Here is a 22,076-nt window from a genome sequence, read left to right on the forward strand (position 1 = left end):
GGCCCACACGCTAATGAAAGGGTTGCACCTTTGAATACGTCGAATACGCGAGAGAACTTACGTACACTCTAGGGTTTCAGACGGTGCTCACACGTGTCTAGGATACGTCATACACGGACGATCATCTTCTTCCGCCTTTGACCGTGAATAAACAACGCCGCCGTTTCTTCCGCGCTCTCGAACATCCATCTCCGCACCTGCGACGACAGATCGATGGGCAAAGGCGTAATTGAATGATAACTCGTCTGCTCAACTCGGGTGGAGAACTATAGCCGGGTGTATATTTCTTATCTTCGACTCGACTCGACTTTTCCGTCCTCGTCCCCGGCTCCCCAGTTTTATTATTTAACGGTATATTTCTAGTTAATGAATTTTGAATGGTTTTATCCATCCGTGAAATCGGTAATTTCACATGCCATAAGTTAATAATACTATTTGCTACCTCTTGTATATCACACGTGTATTAACGTATAAATACATTCTGTCTCCGTTTATTGCATCGTCTCAAGCAAGACGTAAGTTGTAACATAATAAATAAACTTCCGTTGAAATTTTTGCACGCCAACTTCTCAACCAACTTGTCCCTTCCGAATCGATTCTTTCTACAAAAAAAAAAAAAAAAAGAAAGATCGAGATACTCCATACTCAAAAATATCGTTGAAGATGAGTTCAAAAGAAAAAAAAAAAAAAAATCGAGGCATATTTTTAATTTCGAGAAACTCCGACAGAAAGAACGAAAGTGCAAAAGAATCGATTTCCTCGAGCGTCGCCGGGTCCATCATCGTCGACGGATAAATGCTGAGAATAACAGTTTTCCCGTGTCCCCGTTTGAATGGTAATCGCACTTTTGGTTTCTTCTATTCACCATTGTGCCATCGCGCGCGCGTACACACCGTTTTTCTTTTTTTTTTTTTTTTTTCGCACAAACGGCACGACTTGGAAATGGCGGTGGCACTTTTACTCCAGAGGACGCAGAGGTCCCCTATTGTTTCCAGCCCGAGTTTTAAAGCGGGAAAGCCAGCTCGAACTTTGACATTGGCCTCGACTCGATTTTAGAGTAGCGGCAACTACACGGTGCGGAGAGTGCTCGTGTCGCCTTCTCTCTGTCTCTCTCTCTCTCTCTCTCTCCCCCGCCTTCCCCCTCCCGATGCAATTGCCCCCCTGCGTTACTGTGACAATTTGTAACGCTTCCTCTCGAGGTGTCGACGCGTGAAAAATTGGTGATGCAGGTATTCTTCACGTTCTTTTTTGTGAAGATAGAAATTTGGATTTAACATTTTCTTACCAACAATAGGGGAGTTTTTTCTTTCTTTCTTTCTTTCCTTTTTTTTTGTTTTTTTGTAACGCAAATGGGTAGAAAATATGAATGTTTAACGGGGCAACTGATTGCTATTGTTGAAAAATTAGTCAGCCGGTTATTCTTAGTTCATTTTTTTTTTTTTTTTTTTTGTAAATAAGAATAAAGATTCCATCATTTTCCATTTTCCATTTCCTTTTGGAAGATCGATTTGCTGTTTTTTAATTCATCATTTTCTAACAATGGAATCTTGTTGGATCTTTTTGAAGCATAAATGTATTCGGTGATAGGTGATGGAAGCAGAGCAACTGTCATTATTGTCTTTTGTTACGTTGATATTCAAGATGGTTTATTGGTTCGTTAAATAAATATTGGTTTAGTGGGAATATTTTTTTCTCAATTTAAATCTTAAAAGCTAACTGAATATATAATCAATTGTGATAAAACGTTCGGACTCGAGTGAATTTCTTATTCAAGTTCAACATGTAAATATAAAAATCAATGATCAATTAAAACATTTTTCGACGAACGAAAGACATTAGAACGCGTTTCTCCATTTAATATTTCGATGATAAAGATATTTATTTTCCCATTGTCGATTACACGCGGTTACTCGGCTCGAAATATTTTTAATATCCTTCTTCCTTTTTCTTCCCACGAAGAATGTTCAAATCGATCGAAACGAATGATCGAAACGATCACGATCGAACGCTTCTCTTTCCTGAAAAATCGATGGAGACGATCATCATCGATGAGATGAGAGACGGCAACAGCCAATTCTCCTCTCATAAAGACCGATTATTTATTCAAGTCGGCCACTCGACGTTCCACATTTAGAGTATCCCGTCTGCGGAGCTAGTGAACGACTTCCGTTGCTTCGTGAACGGGCATTTCACTTTAATCCGCGTGACACCCGACATCGACGCATCGGTTTCGTCGCTCTTTGGACCACGCTCAAAAGAACATCCATGGCCCAACGGGTGTCAAACGTATTTGTAAAACGAGTTTCTCGACGGGATGATGATTTACAAACCCGAATCATCATCGATCTCCTTTGCCTTCCAATTACGCAATTCCTTTCCCCTCTTGGACACCTGCGCGAGATCTTGTAAAACACACGCTACACTTTCACCACCTCTTCGAAATCATATTACGTGAAAACGTGCCTGCAAGTTTCTTCGCTCAACTTTTTCTTCCTTTCCTTTTTTTTTTTCAATTAAATTATATATATAAATCAATATTTCTATTAGAAAAAAATCAAAACCAACTAATGATATATATTAAAAAAAATTCTCAAAAATAAGTCTATCCTTTCCTTCAGAGAATTTATATTATACGACACACGCAAAAAAGAAGTCAAATTCCTCGAAGCATAGCTGTTCGCAACAACAAAATTTTACTTACATTCGTACGAATATAAGTAAAATGTACTCGTTCACATCCGCAAAAAAAAAAAGAAAAAAAAAAATAGGTGAAATCCAGTGTAATAACTGGAAAACCCACGCGCACGAACATTGACCCCTGATAAAAACGTTCATTATCTTTCAAAAACTGTCCCCGTCCCACAATCGGCGTTCCATATTTATAAAGCTGGCAAATTGCGCATTGTAGTGTCCGCGCGCGATCTAATGAAAATTTAACGAAGCGGCGCGGGGGAGGAGAAATCGAGGAGGGGGTGGGGGGGGGGCGAGGCTGGCTCTAATTTCGCGTGTAAATAATCGAAGAGTCGCGTGCCGCTCTCGAAAAACCGATCCCCGTTGCGAGATTCCCGTGTTCCTTCCTTTCGGCTGCAAGGAAGCCGCAAATATTTGCCAGGCGCAGAGAGAGAAAACATAGGAAAACGTTCGGTCTTTCCATCATTGAAAGATCGATCGATATCGGGATACGATTTCGAAATCGTTAAATTTGTGATTCTATCCGTGGATTATTCATTTCGTTTTGATCTGTTTTTTTTTTTTGGTTTTTTTTTTGGAAATTAGAATCGGTGTTAGGAAGGAAGGAACGTTACAGATGTGTATGAATAATTGGTAAGGGATTGAGAAAATATATATATATATATTGGATATAACGAAGATATCGAAGTGGTAGATAAGTTTGGTGATGGTATAATTAAAACGTTTTGTCGAATATTTCCTACTTTAATAAGAAGACACTTTACATAAAAGTTATAGATACATAAAATTAATCTTAATGTTTCCTTCCACTTAATATTCCACTTTCATTCTTTTTCTTTTTATTTTTCTATTTTTTTTTTTTTTTTTTTTTTACGAGGTTAAGCTCGATATAATAAAAAAGAACGAGTTAAAATATTTTTTCTTCTCTCTCTCTCTCTCTCTCTCTCTCTCTCTGCCCGATCTAGTACGTTTAATTCGCCCTAATTGCACCAGTATTATTCCATTTTCATCTCCACTTTTATTAGAGGTAGGAGCACCAGCGATAAAGTAGCTGTCCGATATTTTTCTGCTGACAAAGTGGCTCGACGAAGGAAGAGGACGCGTTCCCGCTTCAGAGGAAGCGAGCGGGGAAAAAATCCGCAGATTTTTAACGCCTCCAACAGGATCCAGTGGATGGGATGGCGAGGAAGGGGTGAAACCGCGCTTTTAGATTAGACTCGCGATTTAATTTAGAGCAGAGGAGAAGGAGGAGGAGAACGTTCGTTGCCTTCGTGCTACCTATCTGTGATGGGTTGCAGAGATGCTAGAGATTTATTTTTAAACGACTTCGCCTATAGGCGCCCAACCACGGCCGAAATCTTTGTCACAATTCACACCAGGCTGCTCTCCTTCGATTATTCGGCTTATTAATTAACCCTTCCGTTCAAACATTTTTTTCGAAGGACGAAGAGGAATTCCAATTTGGACGCAGCGATAAAGGTTAATGGATCGCGCAAGTCGCGATTGAAGCTGATGGTTGATGTAATTTCGTCGATGAAAAATAGTACATCGATTTTATATGATGTATAGAGAGATTCGTTACTTTTGTGCAAAGTAATTGGATTTACTTCTTTTAACAGTCTCATCCCGTGGTATTACAAAAATTACTTTTCGAAATCGAGATTCTAATTTTAAACGCATTAGATAATTCTTCGTCATTTCCAAAGCCGTCCAAAGTTTCGATTTCACATTGTCGTCAACAAATATTCTCACTGCGCAGTTCCTCTTTCAGGAAAAGTTTCTTCCAGTTTGTACACAAAACCGAATCTCTCGACTCAACCTTCCCAATTGCTCGCCAATTCAGACGTAAAATCTATACTTCGTGGAAGAGACACGTTTCTCGGGAAACAAAAAAATTTTACGACCCATTCTAAACCAAATCCCTAAACAAACCCCCCTTGGCCTCTTCAAAATCGATCTCCAAGATTCTAATTTTCGAAACACCCCGAGCCAGTTCGAAGGAATTCGTCAACACACAATTGTCCAAACTGTAATATCCCATTTATTTATAAATCCTTACGATTCATCCTTGCAATAAATTGTCACTCTGAATCGAAGACATCCAATTCCAATTTCTTTCCAATTTAAATCATTGGGAAGAGTTTTGTTACATATATCTATTTGAACTTCACAATGAACAATTTTTTCCTGTTATAAAAAATATAATTGTTTTTTAGAAGGTTTCTATTGGACATGTATTAAAAATATAAATATAAAAAAAAGAAATGATTTCTTACTTCTTGACAAACGCTGCAACATTTTTTTCCCATATTTGAAGGTTCATTTTTGAATATTTTTCCATGCAATCTTGCGTACAAAAATCTTTAAATTGGCCTTTATCACCAACTGGTGCAAGAAAACTTTCTGTACTAGAGCTTATATCTTTTTGACAATAACCGCATATTTTTAAGCCTTTTTTGAATTGTTCCAAACACGTGGAACAACAAAATTGTCTAACATCATAACCAAATCGTACGCAATACTTTCCTAAACTGACTGCTTTGACCGAACCATTGCAATTTCTACAATAACTTCCATATTTTGTTTGAAATTTGCCTAAACAAATTCCTCATTACAAAATCCTCCATTGTTTCCCAAGAAAGATTACGTTCATCATTACGTTCAACAATTAGCAAACAGTTTGCACAACGTTTCTCTCTCTTAGAATTAACTCCATCATCATGGATATATCTGTTGCTCTATTGTTATCAATTTTAAATAAAGCTTTGCAAGTTTTTGAACACACATTGTAAGTATCAAAACCAATTTTTACTTTAATTTTACGTGATCTTTCTTCATTACATTGTTTACAAATTTCTCTCCGAAGTTTCTCACGAAGTGACGCCTGTCCCGAAAACTCTTCCCAATTGATTGAAATGGGACACCTCTCGACGCGAGTTTGTCGATGCAGAGCTTACATACGTACACGTGAAGAGGCCGTATAACCATAGAAATGCGGATGGAGGAACGAAGGGGGTCGCGGCGGTGGCGGCGGCGGCGGCGACGACGACGATGCAACCCGGTGACAGAGAAATTACACGGTGCTACTACATCGTGTTACGTGCTCTGTAAACGATACTCCCCGTAGAAACGTCCGTTGCTAGAATTCGAAACGAGACCGTGCCGCGAATCGTCTAACGGTGCCCGTGAAACGAGAAGCGCTCGTCGATCGAAGACATAGATCGGGTGGCCGATCGTCATCACGTAGCGCAGGGGCCGCGAATAACGCGAAACGAATTGTTTCCTCGTCTCTTTTCACCTCTCTTCGAAACGATCGATGATGAATTTTAACACGACATTTTAATTTTTCTCAATGGAAAAATCTGATTATCGTTCTACTATGATTGTAAAGGAGGGAGGATCTACGATTTTCAATTTAGGACACAGATTCTTGGAAAGTTAGGCTTTTCGCGTATCATTGAGGCATCTTAGGTAACCAGAATTAGGTAAATAGAATTTAAAAAAAATCTAGAGGTTTTTAAAAGTTGCAAGTAATAATGGGATATTGATATAAAGGTTAAAATTGGGAATTAAAATCGATAAATTCTCCGTGTAAATCTATTTATAAATCTATTTATAATTAAATTGAAATCCGTCCAGGTTTTTTTCTTTCTCTTCCCCCTCATCGTTTTCCATCCCGATACGCGTGTATCGAAGCGCTTCCTTTTACACAACTATTAGACGACGCGGGTACACTTCTTGAAACAGAATTAACACGTTCACCGGCGATCACATTTTGATCATCCGATAAATAATTTTCATACAAGATCGGGCCACATATTTCTACCTATATATCGGTTAAAGATTTATATTTACGATGTAGATATATGCATGAATTACTGCGGGACCTTGATTAACCGGATCGCGATTATCTGTAATCTCGATCGAGCGAGGTGTCTCGGTTATCCGGCCTCTCTTTCGTAGAGAGAAGAAAAAGAAAAAGGAGGAGAAAAAAAGTTGGTAAGACACGAAACGATCAGTTGATAAAGCGCTTATAAGTGTAAAATTAACAAGAGGAAAAAGTGTGGGGAGGGACGATAATATCGAATCAAACGGCTCGTTTTGCATATAAAACTCATTTTTAATAATTTCCTCTCAATTATCCGCTCGGCCTCGATTTATCTCTTATGCCTCGTCCCGAAATGTGACGGTCAATCGAGATTACACGCATCGTATTAAAATCGCCTCTATCAATGTTTCGTGATTTTTAAATCCGCGTCCTTCTGATCCAAATATCGGTGGAGAGAAAGAGAGAGAGGGAGAAAAAAAAAAATCTCGAAAATCGTTGAAAAAAAATTGACGAAATTTCCAACAAAATCGATTCACCTTGATCACTTTTTTTTGGCTCGTGAATAGCCGCACGATATTATACACGTATCGTAAAAATACCGAGGCGTGCACAATGAACGTTTCCGAGTAAGCGCGTGATATATATGTATCATAAAAATACCGAGGCGTGCACAATGAACGTACTACATGAAAGAATTTGCTATTAATATCTCGCATAATAAGTAGCGACCTCTATCACCAGATCACCCCTCCCTCCCCCTCTTCCTCAATATCTCTTCAAAAATTACATTCAACGAATTCTGCCGCTCAACTTTTTGAAGAAAGTTCACAATTCTAGGATCTCTTCAACTATATATAACTTCGAAATATAGAAGAATACAAAACGTATCGACCATTCTCTCTTAATTCAAACTTTTTCCAAGATAAAAATCCCCTGCATCTCAATCGTTTAATAACACGAGGAATACAAAAACCCAACGCATCCCAATGCTGTCAATCCCTTGCGAATAACGATAAATATATACAACGTAACAAATTCTAAAAATTCTCCTCCAGGAGGAGGAGAATTCGAAGAAATCGAAACGCACAAAGGGTTTGAAAACGTATAACGAGATGATAATTAGCACACGAGAACAACTCGATACCCTTGGCGACCAGTACGCCTCCAATTCCAATGGAGGATAAACGCTGTGCCAAAAAAAAGTAGATCGCGAGTTGGAACGAAGCCGGGCGTGTTGGAGAGGCGGAGGGGAGGGGAGGGATAATTAATTAACCGATCGGTGTTGCTATCAGCACGCGACTCGTTTTCGTTCCTCTTCTGCGTGCGTGGCCGATCGAGTCGAGACGATCGAGTCTCGCCAATCTCTTTCCCCTCTCTTCCTTCCCTCCCTCCCTCGCCTATCGACGAAAAGGGCCCGATCCCAAAAGCGACGTCCACGATCGCACGACCGGCCCCCGGTTTTATTCACGGATCGAGCCACGTGGACGGATAATTCGTGTAACACCGATCTCGATTTCTTCTTCTTCTTCTTCTTCTTCTTCTTCTTCTTCCTCTCGTCTCGTCTCGTCTCGTCTCGTGTCGTCGTGTCTTGCCTTGAAACCAGTCTCGTGTGCACGCCAAGCGGATTGAGTTAAATATTGCACTCGAAGGGGGAGGGAGGGGGGGGGGGAGGGGGCACGGCGTGGCTCGACGCGTATACACACGTTGACGCATTTTATACCGTGAAAACGTACCGCGTTACTTGGAATCATCGTGGCTGCACACTATTTCTGGTAGGAGGTTCTACTTTGAGTGATCGCACGACCGATTGACAACGATCGACCGGAATAGCCGACCCTGTCGCCCCTAGTTTCCTGCTTTTTTCATTCGCGGAATAATTTCTTCTTTTTCTTTCCTTCTTTCTTTTCTTCTTACGGATAATTCTAGGATTTTGGGACCATTACGAAGGGACGATTCGTTGGATATGGATATAAATGTTGGATGGATTAGGATGGATTTTTCTTCTTTTTCTTTTTTTTTTTGTTTTATCGAGACAGAAATATATAATTACGCGTCACTTTAATCGTTCGTGAAAATAGATATCATTAAGAGTTCTCGTGAAATTTACAAGTTTCTCATCATCGAGAAATTACGGTTGTTAATATTTTTAATAATATCGAGTTACCTAAGATAACGTACAGAGAAAGTTTCTCCTTTGGGTTAAGGGAAAGGGAATAAATATAGAAAAATTGCAGTTTGCTAATTGCAGTTTCGAGGGCTCGCGAATGTCCCCTCCCTCCCCATCGAGGCGCAAATTGATGGCTCGAAATTATGGAAACACGATCCGCGATAATGAGAGGGAACGGAGAGGGGAAAAAAGTGGAAGGCGAAACTCGTAATAATACAGAGGATCCGGGGTATCGGTGGTTGCAGAAGTTTCAACTGTCTAGAAGCGACTAATAGAAGAGCAGCACGGCACGTGGCACCGCAACCTATTCTTGGCTCGGATTTCTGCGGCACCGGTTTCTTTTTGGTAGAGGAACAAAAGGCTGGTGACCACGCGGACCCAACTGCGACCGAATTGTCTTGAAACGCGAATCGATTTCCAAATTTCTCTTTCCAAATCGTTCTAGAGAGCCTTTCAACGAGCCAGTAAACAACATAATTTATACTTAGAGCAATAGAGAATTTTGACTCATCGAATATCTTGAATATCCATCGAGGATGAGACGATTTACAATTTTTAATCCACGATTACCACGATAAAAGATTCCATCAATATTACGTAATATCACAACGTGACGATTAATCCAACGATCCAAATACCGTCGATCGATTTATCTTGCTTCTTCGACTCGACGAGAGGAAAAAAAGAAAAAATCGAGTAAATCGATCGATCCACACGCGGGCGAAACGGATTGTCGGTTCGAGGGTATAACGTCTAAAAAAGAGGAACGAGCTTACCACTTTAAGTGGCGGGACTATTTATTCCTTCCTTGTCAAACCATTACCGATGAATGGTCGGACGAATGGAATATCCTTCGATGATGTTTAGCCAAGATTTATAATATATATATATATACACACCTTAAACACCGGAACCGAAATAGATCCGATGAAAGGAGGAGGAGGAGGGTTACAGTTACAGAAGATGATTTACGCCCTGTTACGAAGCGACCAAAGAACGGGCTGAGGAGACACGCGGCCTGTATTATTCATAGACGATCGTCTGGTCGCGACTGTTCAAGGCCAAAAGGTTGAAATTAACCGTGAGCGCCGAGAGATCGGGGATTATGCGATCGTATCTCTCTATGCGTTCGAGAGAGAGAGGGAGGCGCGAAACGGAGCGCGAGGAGATTGTATTCCGGAGTACGAAAAGGTGTGTCGAGAATAATCCAACGTTGAAACGTTGCTACGAGCATTAAACCGTACAGTCATGCGAGATGACGAACGCTTTGCAGGACGCCTCACGCTTCTCGGATCGATTACCTTGGCGCGATTCGTTGCGTTTTCGGCGCGGCTAAAATTATAAATTTATAGAACGCGCGATGGAACAATTTTTTTGCGAGCGAGAATTTTTATAATATCGATCGATTTTTCTCGAGATCGATTTAACTCTCGAGATACATACATAAACGTGTTTGCAACTGTTTTCGAGCGGAATTAATTAAGGAAGATATTTTTTTTCTTTTTCCTAACTATCAGAAATTTCTCCCTAATCTTTCTTCTTTTCGTTATCGATTTCGACCAAGATAAAGAATTTTTATTTTCATACCAAACTCCGACTCGAGTTCATTTTAATAATATTTTTCAAGCTCGAGTCGTTCTTCTCGCACGGGTTGTTGAAGGTCCAAGAAAAAATACCAAAAGAGAGAAAGAGAGAGAGAAAGAGAGGGTACCGAGAGAGGCTCGGAGGAGGCTCGAGGAAAGGCCTGTAACCCTGGATCGTGACTGAAATCGAGTTCTGGTCATTACCCATCGAGTTCCAAAGCCTAAATGCATCGCGCCACTCAAGGATTATCGGGTAAATGCACCCCTCTCGGTATATCGAATCATCCTCGCAACGTCAATTCATAATTCCACGAGAATTTATTACCGATCCGTGGACCGAGATATACCGTATCCCCTTTCTAACTTTGCGCCCCTTTTTCTCTCTTTATCCGACTTCCTCCTCCTCCTCCTCCACTCTCTGTCGGTCGTTCTCGGTCGGGAGGAAGGGGGAAACTCGGGCGGAATCGTTGCTCGGAGCGTTAATTGTTCCTCGAAGACGTGTTCGAGCGAATGAATAAAAGTTTATCGCGGTTAATTAAGCCGGCTCAACCACGATAATACTCGCCTCGAAATTTTGGAAAGCTCCGATTAACTCTCTTTATCCTCGTTATTATATTAGAAGGGAGAAGAAAAAAAACTCGAAACTTTTTTATCTTCAAGGGAAAATTTGAATTCCCTTTGCTCCCCCTTAATTCGATATCGCGAATTTTCAAAGGATTCTACTCGATTCTACTTTTATATTTTTTTTACTGCTCGTTCGTCAGTTGGGACGCCTCGAAATTTAAAAAAAAAAAAAAAAACAATCGACGTCCGAGAATTTTCGATATTCGAGGATTCAAACGGATTCGTTGAAGCATCGTCGAGTAAGAGGAAGTGGTTTATCCCCCTCGCTTTCTGCTGTTTTTCACTTGACGCGTACGCGACGACGACGACGACGACGACGACGTGTCACGCGAAAAACGGGTAGAAAAAGAAGACGAAGGGTGAGAAAAAAAAGAAAGGAAGAAAGGAAGGAAGAAAGGAAATACAGGAAAGGCGATGAAATATGGCGGACAAATTGGCCGGTTGCTTTAGACGGCCACAGTTGGATACAGATATTCATAGCCACTTGACCCGAATGCTCGGTAAAAGCAGCAAAATGCAGCGGGGGAAGGGAGAAGCCTAATAAAACGTAAAATACGGGGTGTAAGCTGCATTTCATTACTCCGAGCCGGGTGCACCGAGGGGTGCATTTCCTCCCTTACGAATTGATACGTCTTCCTTCGCAACGGCTCGCTTCCCTCCATTGACCGTTTCCTCTTCCCTTTTCACGAAACACTGCTACTTTTCCGTGGCGAAAATTTTCGTATCCACGATTTATGAAGTCACTCGTTTCTTTCTTTTCTTTTTTCTTCGTGGATTAAGAGACAAAGGGGTTAAATGAAAGAGAGGAGTCTATTTTTACAGACCGCTTGCAAGTTCTCTTTCAAGATGAAAAGATCGTATCTCTTGTTATTGAAACTTTGTTTCGAGTCGAGTTGAACGACAGCGTGGAAAAATATTTCAATGGAAAAGAAGGAGAATTTTTGACGTTATATATCGAAAAAGGGGATCGAATTTTCCCTTTCAAGCTCTATCCCTTGCTTCTATCCCGAAAATTAATATCGTTGAAATTTGAAAATTTCCATTTCAAGTCCTTATAACGACATTGGGTTAAACAGCATTAATAACCCAAACGTATCCATTCTTCCACCCCAAAAAAACGGAAAATAATTTTCTTCTCGCAAAAATACCTCCAGATAGGTAAACCAACCTCCATTTTCCACAGTTCGTTTATCCACTTCCGGAACCAAAGCGTCACATTTCAACGTCCGTTTTTATATATAGAGCGAGAAAGAAACTTCAGCACACGATGGAGTAAAAACTTGAGAAACGATCGGAGGAGGAGGAGGAGGAGGAGGAGGACGGGCGCGACACTTTCGGCCCGATCGATTCCCCGCGAATTTTCGACGTTTCACGGAGGGAACGGGAACGATAAATCACCAGGCCGCGATCACGGAGGTTTTAATCGGACAAAAGGGGAGGGAAATCGTGTACGTAATTAATTGGTACGAGTTTAAAGGCTACGAGCTACGATTAAGTAAACGCGATATTATCTTGTCGCGAAGAATTACGGCGCCGCGACGGTTGCGATAATAATATTCACAATATTTATATATATCACGTTGTGGCGCTGGTGAACTGGACGTCGTCTTCGCCGTCGTCACAATTTTCCAATTTGAATATTAATTACAGCGTTATTTTCTTTTCGTTTCGAGAAATATACTTCTCGCCGCGTTGTAACTCTCCGGATATTTTATTTAGAAGCAATCGTCTATTTCCAAGTGTTATTTCAATCTTTCATTATTCGAACGAAATAAACTCTAATTAATTATTAATCTCTGAGTTTGGAAACTCTTACGATTGGAAACTCTTTAAACTCGTTTCGAGAATATAACGTGTGCATATCTGTGTATCACGTTAATCAAACGAGAAGAAATGATAACATTTTTAAAAAAAAGAAAAATCAAATCTATCCAAATGATACGTTAAATCAACGATCATTCTTCGAAGCCAAGTTCTCCGAATAAGGTTGCCTCGATGTAAACACGATTCTTGAAAAAATTCGGTGTTCGTTTGAAGAAAATTAAACGAGCGTCCTTGGTTGCCCGCCTCTTTCTCCTTCCGTCGAAACGCGGCCAGTAATTTCATAAAGAGCTCGAAACGATCCCGCGCATTCTTCTGTCTCGCGTTTTCCTTAAAAACTGGCAAGCTCTCCGTTAATGAAATCCGTTCCCCGTTTACCGAAAACGACAACCAAGGCACAAAGAGGGAGGGAGAAAGAGAGAGAAAGCAACGACTTTGAGTTAATCGATCGAGCAGATTGCACGCGATGGAATGCGCGATGGAATTGAATATTCCAAAGTTGTATACATATATGAATACGTAGTTCGAGATTCTTTGTAATTTGTTACAAGATGTTTTGAACGAGGAGATGTTTTGAGGAGGGATGGGAAAATTAAGAGGTGCATTCGTACAACTTTTCAACGATATATATATATATATATATCGAGCATTCATGAAAGGATCTCTGGACTTGACCTCTCTATTCGATCTAATTAACAAACATTATTAATAATTCATATAATATCGTAAGAAACGATCTCTCGTGGAGAGAACGTTCAACACCTGACAATGATCGGATAACGTTACGTTATAATGGTAGACGGGCAAAAAGTCCAAGCTTAATAATTATACATCTACGTATAAAAGTAACAGCGTTAATATATTAGAATACCTTTTCGAGGGATCCTCTCTAAAAGCCGAAACAAACAAACGAACAAAAAAAGAAGAAAAAGCCTTATTTATCGTCTGTCCCTTCAAAGTTATCTGTAACAATATACCCGCGCATATTTACAACAATATCACGAATACCACACAACGGGGTCGTATATATAATGCACGATCGTTTCTCCTAGCCGCGTTGAGATAAAGCAACGGTTAACGAGAATCGTCCGAACGACTAACGCGGCCGTTTTATCTGTAAAGTCAGGGACAAGAGAATGCGCGTACACGCGACGGTAGCTGACAAGGGAGATGTAGTAGGTCTCCACGAGAGTTGGAGAGGGCGACTTTGGCTGTTGGACAGTGAGCGATGAGGATGACGTTTCGAGAAAGAAAGGCTCCCTTCTTTTCCCGCGTTGAGCGGGATATACAAGCGAAGGAAAGAAGGGAGGGGAGGGGAAGGAATCGACGTTATTTATTTGAAAAATAGTGGAAAATCACTTTCACGTATGCGGAAACGCGAGTTGCGGGACGAAACGGGTGCGGTGGTGACACGCAGCCAGGTGTCGATTCAATGAGGACGAGACGTTTCGAGCGTTTTCAACGATATTTTTAAGAATATGTTACATTGTCCAGAAAGAACTTCCTGCTTCACGATTGCAATATTCAAGTCAGTACTCCAACTGACAAGAGGACGAGACTTTACGTTTTCTCCGTAAAGCATACGCTTTCGTATGCAGAACCCGAGTATTTTGCATACGCGGGGTGGAAAAGGGAGGGTGGTGAGCAAACGATCGATATTCGATGTAAACACTGTGGAATAGGACTGGTGATTAATTTATGGAAGGGTGGATATCCCCACAAGACTTGTTGCGAGGAACACACTTTTAAATTTTTCCAAAATTATTCGTTTATGGGAATAATATTTTTCTATCCGAGAATCTATCCGAAATTTCTTTCGAACGAAAATTGGATTAATAACGAGGCATAAATGGATCGAATCAATAATTATTTATCAACTTTCTAAGTCGTTATTTCATAATATTTTGAAACTATTGTTTTCATAGTAATATCCAATATAGGACAGTTTTTTTTAAAAAATTCGCTCGAAAAAACTCGTCACTTGCTTCGTGACGATAAATTAACTTATGAAGAGAAATGGAAATACGGATTTGTATCGAGATTCCTTTTACAAATTATTTTATTCGTCGAGAGTCGAGTCGTATAATTAGTCGTCGATCGCTCGATGCATTGCGCCCGTATTATTGGCTAATCCGTTTGTTACAATGAGAGACAGAGATATATATATATATACATATACAGAGAGAGAGAGAGAGATAAATAGATAATTGCTCGTACGGATTTTCGCATTGTGTCGAAATCGAAAACAGGAGAGAGTTATCGAGTTAATGAGTGGCATTTTATTGTCGAGATCTCTGAATGCAATCGACCGTGACGATGGCTGGTAATATATCACGCGAACTTCTTTAGCAATTATAAGTGAGAATTAAGAGAGATAGGTGGTCGATGTATGTCGAGGAAGGGAAAGAAAAGAAAAAAGAAAAAGGAAAAACTAAGCTACCGTGGATTGAGCAATTCAATGATTAAAGAGGCGCGAGCAGAGTGAAAATCGCGTGTTCGTGTTTTCTAATTTGCATAAAAAGCCGTTTTACTCTAGTAATTCAGCACCTTGTTACGCTATTGGCATACAGTTCGAATTTCTTCGCCAAGTGAGTATAATTTATTCGAGTATTGACAATCTTTAAAAAGGGAAACGGATACAATAAATATACAGGATGTATATATTCGTAGGATAGGGATGCAAATTTTCAAATATTATAACAATAAATAAATCTCAACATTTTTTGCCTTTAGAATCGATCTTGTATCTTATACGAATATAACAACACCTTACGCGAAGATGGAGAAATATTTCAAGATATAAACTATCTTTTTGTACGAAAATTCGTAAACAAAAAAAAAAAAATAATCGAACAAACAGAATAAATTTGGAATTTAAAATATCACAAATTTAACTTTAAAAACCGATAACAAACCAAATATAATAAATCTCCATATATAAAATAAATATTTTTACGAGTAAATATTACCACGAAAATATTATATATCAAAAAACGTATTAAAAAAATACACGAAATTACGAAAAGAACGTATTATAATTGATTCGAAAAATAGAACGTATATCAATTTTTATCTAAGCAGATTTACCTGTTTTCTTCTTCCTTGTAACCGTTGCTTGTTTATCAGGAAAATCAGGTTATTAAGTTACGTTTTATCCGAGGCCGCAAGGCCGGTATAACGATTCGAAAACAACGGTGTTTGGGCTCGAGGCATCTCTTATTAAATCTCGGGCATGAAATTATTATTAACCCAGGCGAATGCGCGATATTCTTCGAGGCGCATATATATATATATGTACGCCTCTCGCCTTTATCTAAAGTCTAGGGAAAATATTATCCAAACCGGTGTTCCGTATGCACGCTCGCCCGTGCCCTAGAATACTCCCTCGAATTCAGATTCATCTATTCAGATTAATCCTCCCCCACCGGCCGGATATAAATTCCGAGCACCCTTCTCATTTTCCGCAACCTTACGCGCGATACGATTAACCAACTGCGCAAACTTTTCATTCCTTCAACGTGCATTCTTTCTAAGATACGCTTCATCGCGATTCCTTCTAAATCACGTATTTTTCGAGCATTGAATCTCACTCGTTGACATGAGAATGAAAAATTGTACCTACGAAATCGAAAGAGAAATAATTAGAACGATATTGGTAATGAAATAAAAATCAACGTTGTTTTACTAGCTTGTTAATGCGAAAACCGAAGAATATTAATAAATACTTGGGAAAGATATACTCAGAGGCGTATATTTCTCGCGAAATATAAAATAGATTTCCAAGCCAATTTTAAAATTGAAACGGATCGTTTAATTCTCCGTGGTGAAATGGAATTGACACGCCCGAAAAACCCATCGGAAGAAGGGCGAAACTTTTCGATTAACGTTCCACGATCCACGATAATAACGAGTAACACAAACTCCCAGGGGTAGGGGGAGGTTGGTGGCCGATTAGACTTCGAAATCGGTTTCGACGGGGAGCACGGAATACGGCGGCGTTTCGAAGATATTGATTTCGAGGCACGATTGTGGAGCCACGGTGCTCCACAAACCTGGAGGCGAGGTGCTCGAGGGATAAATCCCTCGGGAGAGGGCGACACGAAGGGAGAAAACGTGAGAAATCGTGAGTGTGGGGTGGCGGCCGGCTTATCTGCTATCTGCTCGGTTATTGAAAATCGAGTTGCTCGTCTCTTGTAGTCCGACTATCAATCGGGGGAACAAAGTGTCGTCGAGGATACCATAGATAGGGTAAAAAAAAAAAAAAAAGAAAATAAGAAAAAGGGGAGGATTCTTCGAGAAGAAGTGATTCGATCGATACGATGGCGTTGATGGCGAGATGAAGATTATTTATATTTGAAAGCGATTATTAATTGTCATTCTCTTTTCACCTCTTTTCGAAATTCAAATGTTCCATATTTTATTACGACCCAAAGCTTTGGAATTTTTTCTTCGAGGATTTATCGAAAGCAATCGTGGAGAGAAAGATTTAATACGAGAATTCTTCTACTTTAGTCCCCCTATTTATTTTCTTAAAACAGAGACTCGCTTCGTTCCGCAAAGTATCGCAACAATAAACGCAACACTACACGCAAATATGCAAGGAATAATCGGTAAGTAAAATCGACTCCACGATCATCAATTCTATTTCTCCTTCCCCCCCCCGATCGATTTTCGTTGACGCATCCGAGCCGGATCCACGGAGCACGACGAGAGTCCGGTCATCGAAAACTTCTTGAGCGGAAGGCGGGCGTGGGTGGATGGAAGACAAGAGTGATTTACACGGTCCATTGTGCGCAGGAGCAAGGGAAGGGAGGGACATATTCGTAGCTCTAGCGGTATCTCAATTATAAGAGGTATCTAGCCTCTCGAACGGTTCGCCTATAATTATCCGACCTCGTCGGGTATCTCGGGGGAAGTCGAGGAACTTGAACCTATCGCAATAAACAACGGTTATAAAAAGACGCGCTCTCCGCGACGACGAGACGCGTGTTAGATAGCTGTAAAGGGAATATTGCAGATTGCTCGGCGGTGAACGGAGGTGACACGCCTCCTAAATTCCCTTATCAGGGCCCACGCGTCCGGGGCCGGTTAAGGGTTGAACGACGCACAAGGTTGGCGATATCGAGAACGTATATCGTAATATTATAAATCATATATGAAAAAAAGTTCGATAGAAGGGAATCATACACATACGTTGCATATAGAATGTTTCTCGGAAATAAATATATATCCTTTTCGAATAAGGCTGTCTTGAATTCTCTACAGAGATCTCTTACTTTTATCGAATCGCTCGAATATTATTATACACCGAGAGGAGGGAAGGGAGGGGCATATCAGTTTCTCCTGTCTCGTGAAATTGGAGAAACGACTTTCTAAGAAAGGATACGCGGTAAAGATTTCAAAAAAAAAAAAAGTGTCGGATGGAAGAATACAGTGTCTCCTCTAAATTGATTCTAATCTAATCACGTCTCTTGAAATGATATTTTCCTACATTTCTCGATTCTCTCTCTCTTTCTCCTTTCATTCTCGTCTCCGCGACAAGCTGGATATAAATCGGAGCTTCGACGAGAGTGAAATTTCGTCATCGACGGGAAAACCAGCTCCCCGATAAATCACGAGAAGCGTGAAACAGAAACCTCTTCCAATATTCGTCCAAAAAAAAAAAAAAGAAAACGAAACAAAACACCTTCTGTTTCTTCTGTCTGATCGGCCAGCAGCCACTCTGGCAACGTCCAACGAGGGGGCCAAGCAAAAAAAGTGTGCGACAGTCACGGAATCGAGTGACCACTCCCCTGCTCCGTGGTCAGGTGGATGCAAATGAACGGGAGACAGCGGCCGCTGCACGTATTCAACTACGATTCCGCATTCAGAAACCAGAGAGGATTTAGACGTTGGTTCGAGCCGAGTTGACGGCCTGTCACACGACAAAAAAAAAATAAAAAATAAAAAGAAGGTGGCCAGGGGACAACCGCGTGGGTTGCACAATTGGACGTGGAGGACAATTATCTTAGCTACCTTAGACAATGGGGTTTCCAACGGAGGAAAAGTCTTATCGTGGGCCGGTCGTGTTACTCGCTTACACGTCCAGCTTACACCTTGTCCCTCCCCCTCCTCCTCCTCCTCCTCCTTTCCAGTTTCTGTAAACGACTCGTAAAGTACTTTTCGGTGCTCGTTTCTCTCCTCTCGCGGGCCAGCGGACGCGAGCCATTCAATTACCACCACCATCAAGTTGTGCGCCGCGGAGTGAAGCGGAACGGAAGTTTTACGACCGATCCTGTAACACCGGATCCAACCGTGTAGAGTGTTATCGTGTGTACGATATCCTGTGTACAAACGGCGAAAAACAATGTTGTACACGTATATCGAATATAATACTTGATCCGTTCGAAGTGGGGAAAAAAAAGAGAAGAAAAGAAAAAGGGACGCTAATTTTGGGCTAATGCCCTGATAACAGTTGCCAAGATTTGATAATCTCGGTTTTGAGAAATATATTATATCGAATATAATACTTGATCCGTTCGAAGTGAGGAAAGATAAAAAGAAAAGAAAAAGGGGAGCTAATGCACTGATGACAGTTGTCAAGATTTAATAATCTCGGTTTTGGGAAATTTATTATTGTATCGAATATAATACTTGATCGAAGTGGGGAAAAATAAAAAGAAAAGAAAAAAGGGAGCTAATGCACTGATGACAGTTGCCAAGATTTGATAATCTCAGTTTTGAAAAATATATTATATCGAATATAATAATTGATTCGTTCGAAGTGGAGAAAGATAAAAAGAAAAGAAAAAGAAGAGCTAATTTTAATAAGGAAGCTAATGCGTTGATGACAGTTGCCAAGATTTGATAATCTCGGTTTTGGGAAATTTATTATTGTATCGAATATAATATTTGATCGAAGTGGGAAAAGATAAAAAGAAAAGAAAAAGGGGAGCTAATGTACTGATGACAGTTGTCAAGATTTAATAATCTCGGTTTTGAGAAATATATTATATTGAATATATTATATTATAATATATTGAATATATTATATTATATATATTGAATATAATACTTGATCCGTTCGAAGTGGGGAAAGATAAAAAGAAAAAAAAAAGGGGAGCTAATGCACTGATGACAGTTGCCAAGATTTGATAATCTCGGTTTTGGGAAATTTATTATTGTATCGAATATAATATTTGATCGAAGTGGGGAAAGATAAAAAGAAAAGAAAAAGAGGAGCTAATTTTAATAAGGAGGCTAATGTGTTGATGACAATTGCCAAGATTTGATAATCTCGGTTTTGGGAAATATATTATATCGAATATAATACTTGATCCATTTGAAGTGGGGAAAGATAAAAAGAAAAGAAAAAGGGGAGCTAATGCACTGATGACAGTTGCCAAGATTTAATAATCTCGGTTTTGGGAAATATATTATATCGAATATATTTGATCCGTTCGAAGTGGGGAAAGATAAAAAGAAAAGAAAAAAGGGAGTTAACGCGCTGATGACAGTTGCCAAGATTTAATAATCTCGGTTTTGGGAAATATATTATATCGAATATAATACTTGATCCGTTCGAAGTGGGGAAAGATAAAAAGAAAAGAAAAAGGGGAGCTAACGCACTGATGACAGTTGCCAAGATTTGATAATCTCGGTTTTGGGAAATTTATTATTGTATCGAATATAATATTTGGTCGAAGTGGGGAAAGATAAAAAGAAAAGAAAAAGAGAAGCTAATTTTAATAAGGAGGCTAATGCGTTGATGACAGTTGCCAAGATTTGATAATCTCGGTTTTGGGAAATATATTATATCGAATATACTTGATCCGTTCGAAGTGGGGAAAAATAAAAAGAAAAGAAAAAAGGGAGTTAATGCGCTGATGACAGTTGCCAAGATTTAATAATCTCGGTTTTGGGAAATATATTATATCGAATATAATACTTGATCCGTTCGAAGTGGGGAAAGATAAAAAGAAAAGAAAAAGGGGAGCTAACGCACTGATGACACTGGCCAAGATTTGATAGTTTTGAGAAATTTATTTGATTTGATCTCGAAATGAAATATTCAAAAAGAGTAATAACAGCGTATTTATTATATTGGGCGTTGTTGCAGGTAACAACTGTGCCGGACGAGGGAGAGAACAGCTTTAAAATGCCCAGGGCTTCCGTGGTGCACATGACTTCGACGGCGACGAGGCCGCAACACATGTCACAGGTATCGATCACCATGCTTCTTAGTTAGAGCTTATTATTATTATTCGAATTAAACAAGGATAGATTCTTCCTTGTTTCTTTCGTATCTTTCTTTTTTTTTTTTATTTGGTTCACTTGGAAAAAGAGAAGGAGAGATTCGCAAGAAAGGGAGGAGGGGGATAGAAATTATAGTTGGCGGCCAAGGCGACGTTATCGGCGTGCCCATTTCGCCAATTTACATTTCCCCGTGGTTACTCGAAATAATCCAAATCCACTGAGAATCCGGAGAGAATCTTTCCTTCTTGGCATAGGTCCATATCGATATGCAAATACCGAAGACAGCCGTGAGCTTAATTGAGTGGTTCGAGCTTAAAATGCATATCGACCGGATTCTTTTCTCCATTTTTTTCGCGCGTATTATACGTGCAACGGTGTGCACTTTGCTTGCCCGAACTGACCACCACCCATTTTCACAATATAAAGACTCTAAAGACTTTCAAAGCTCTCTTTTCCCCATCTTTTTCTTTCCTCGCTTACCAAGCAGCATCTCCTCAGCTAACTGTTTTAAGCTAATGGCTCTCCCGGTTAACTTGGACTTAACTCGAGGCACATCGACGTAAACGAGCTTTTAACGTCGCGCGTTTAAGAAGAAACGCAACGGGGAAAGCTTCGCCTAACAGAGAGTTTCATATTCGCTGGAGGGAAAAGTTGGCGTGAACTTTCAACCGAAATGGGAATGAAAATGTTCCAATCCCTTCTATCCTTTGCTTACTCTATCTCCCCATCTTAGCGAAAAGCTCGGATTATTAATTCTCTACCCGATATCGATCGATCATATTTGAATCGAATCGAGAATAAAAGACTCTCGAACGATAAAGATTCAAATGGATTCAACCGCGTTAACTTTAACTCTCTCAACTCGATGTCCACCACCAGCCTCCCTCAGGATCAACGTTGTAAACGCTCGCCAATGCTCAGAAGAAAGAAAGGGAAGGGAGGTTAATTCGTTGAATCGATTGGCCGAATTATCGGCAACGATCATTGTTCGATATACCGCGGCCATTTTATTATATCTTCCTCCTCGAACGAGGCGCCATCGATATTTGCGCGGAATACAAATCCATTCGCCCGTTTCGAGAATTAGATTTCTAGGATTATCGGGTCGTGCGTCAAAACGGAATCG

At 40.1% G+C, this 22,076-nt stretch overlaps 2 protein-coding genes across 5 annotated transcripts in view; one reads left to right on the plus strand and one right to left on the minus strand.

Moving 5' to 3' along the window:
* LOC122714884 (mediator of RNA polymerase II transcription subunit 20) overlaps positions 1-22,076 on the minus strand; it is a 113,036-nt gene that overhangs the window by 75,326 nt on the left and 15,634 nt on the right. The window lies entirely within an intron of this gene.
* LOC122714883 (facilitated trehalose transporter Tret1-2 homolog) overlaps positions 1-22,076 on the plus strand; it is an 82,708-nt gene that overhangs the window by 49,695 nt on the left and 10,937 nt on the right. For 2 of the 3 annotated variants that reach the window (XM_043936635.1, XM_043936636.1), the window contains exon 2: positions 20,814-20,915. In XM_043936635.1, the coding sequence (XP_043792570.1) occupies positions 20,814-20,915 (102 nt within the window). Of the gene's footprint in view, positions 1-17,279; positions 17,326-20,813; positions 20,916-22,076 lie in introns of those variants that run through there. The other variant, XM_043936637.1, reaches the window with a different exon arrangement.

This window comes from Apis laboriosa, unplaced genomic scaffold, assembly GCF_014066325.1.
Source record: "Apis laboriosa isolate Shangri-la unplaced genomic scaffold, ASM1406632v1 scaffold34_cov151, whole genome shotgun sequence".
NCBI lineage: Eukaryota > Metazoa > Arthropoda > Insecta > Hymenoptera > Apidae > Apis > Apis laboriosa.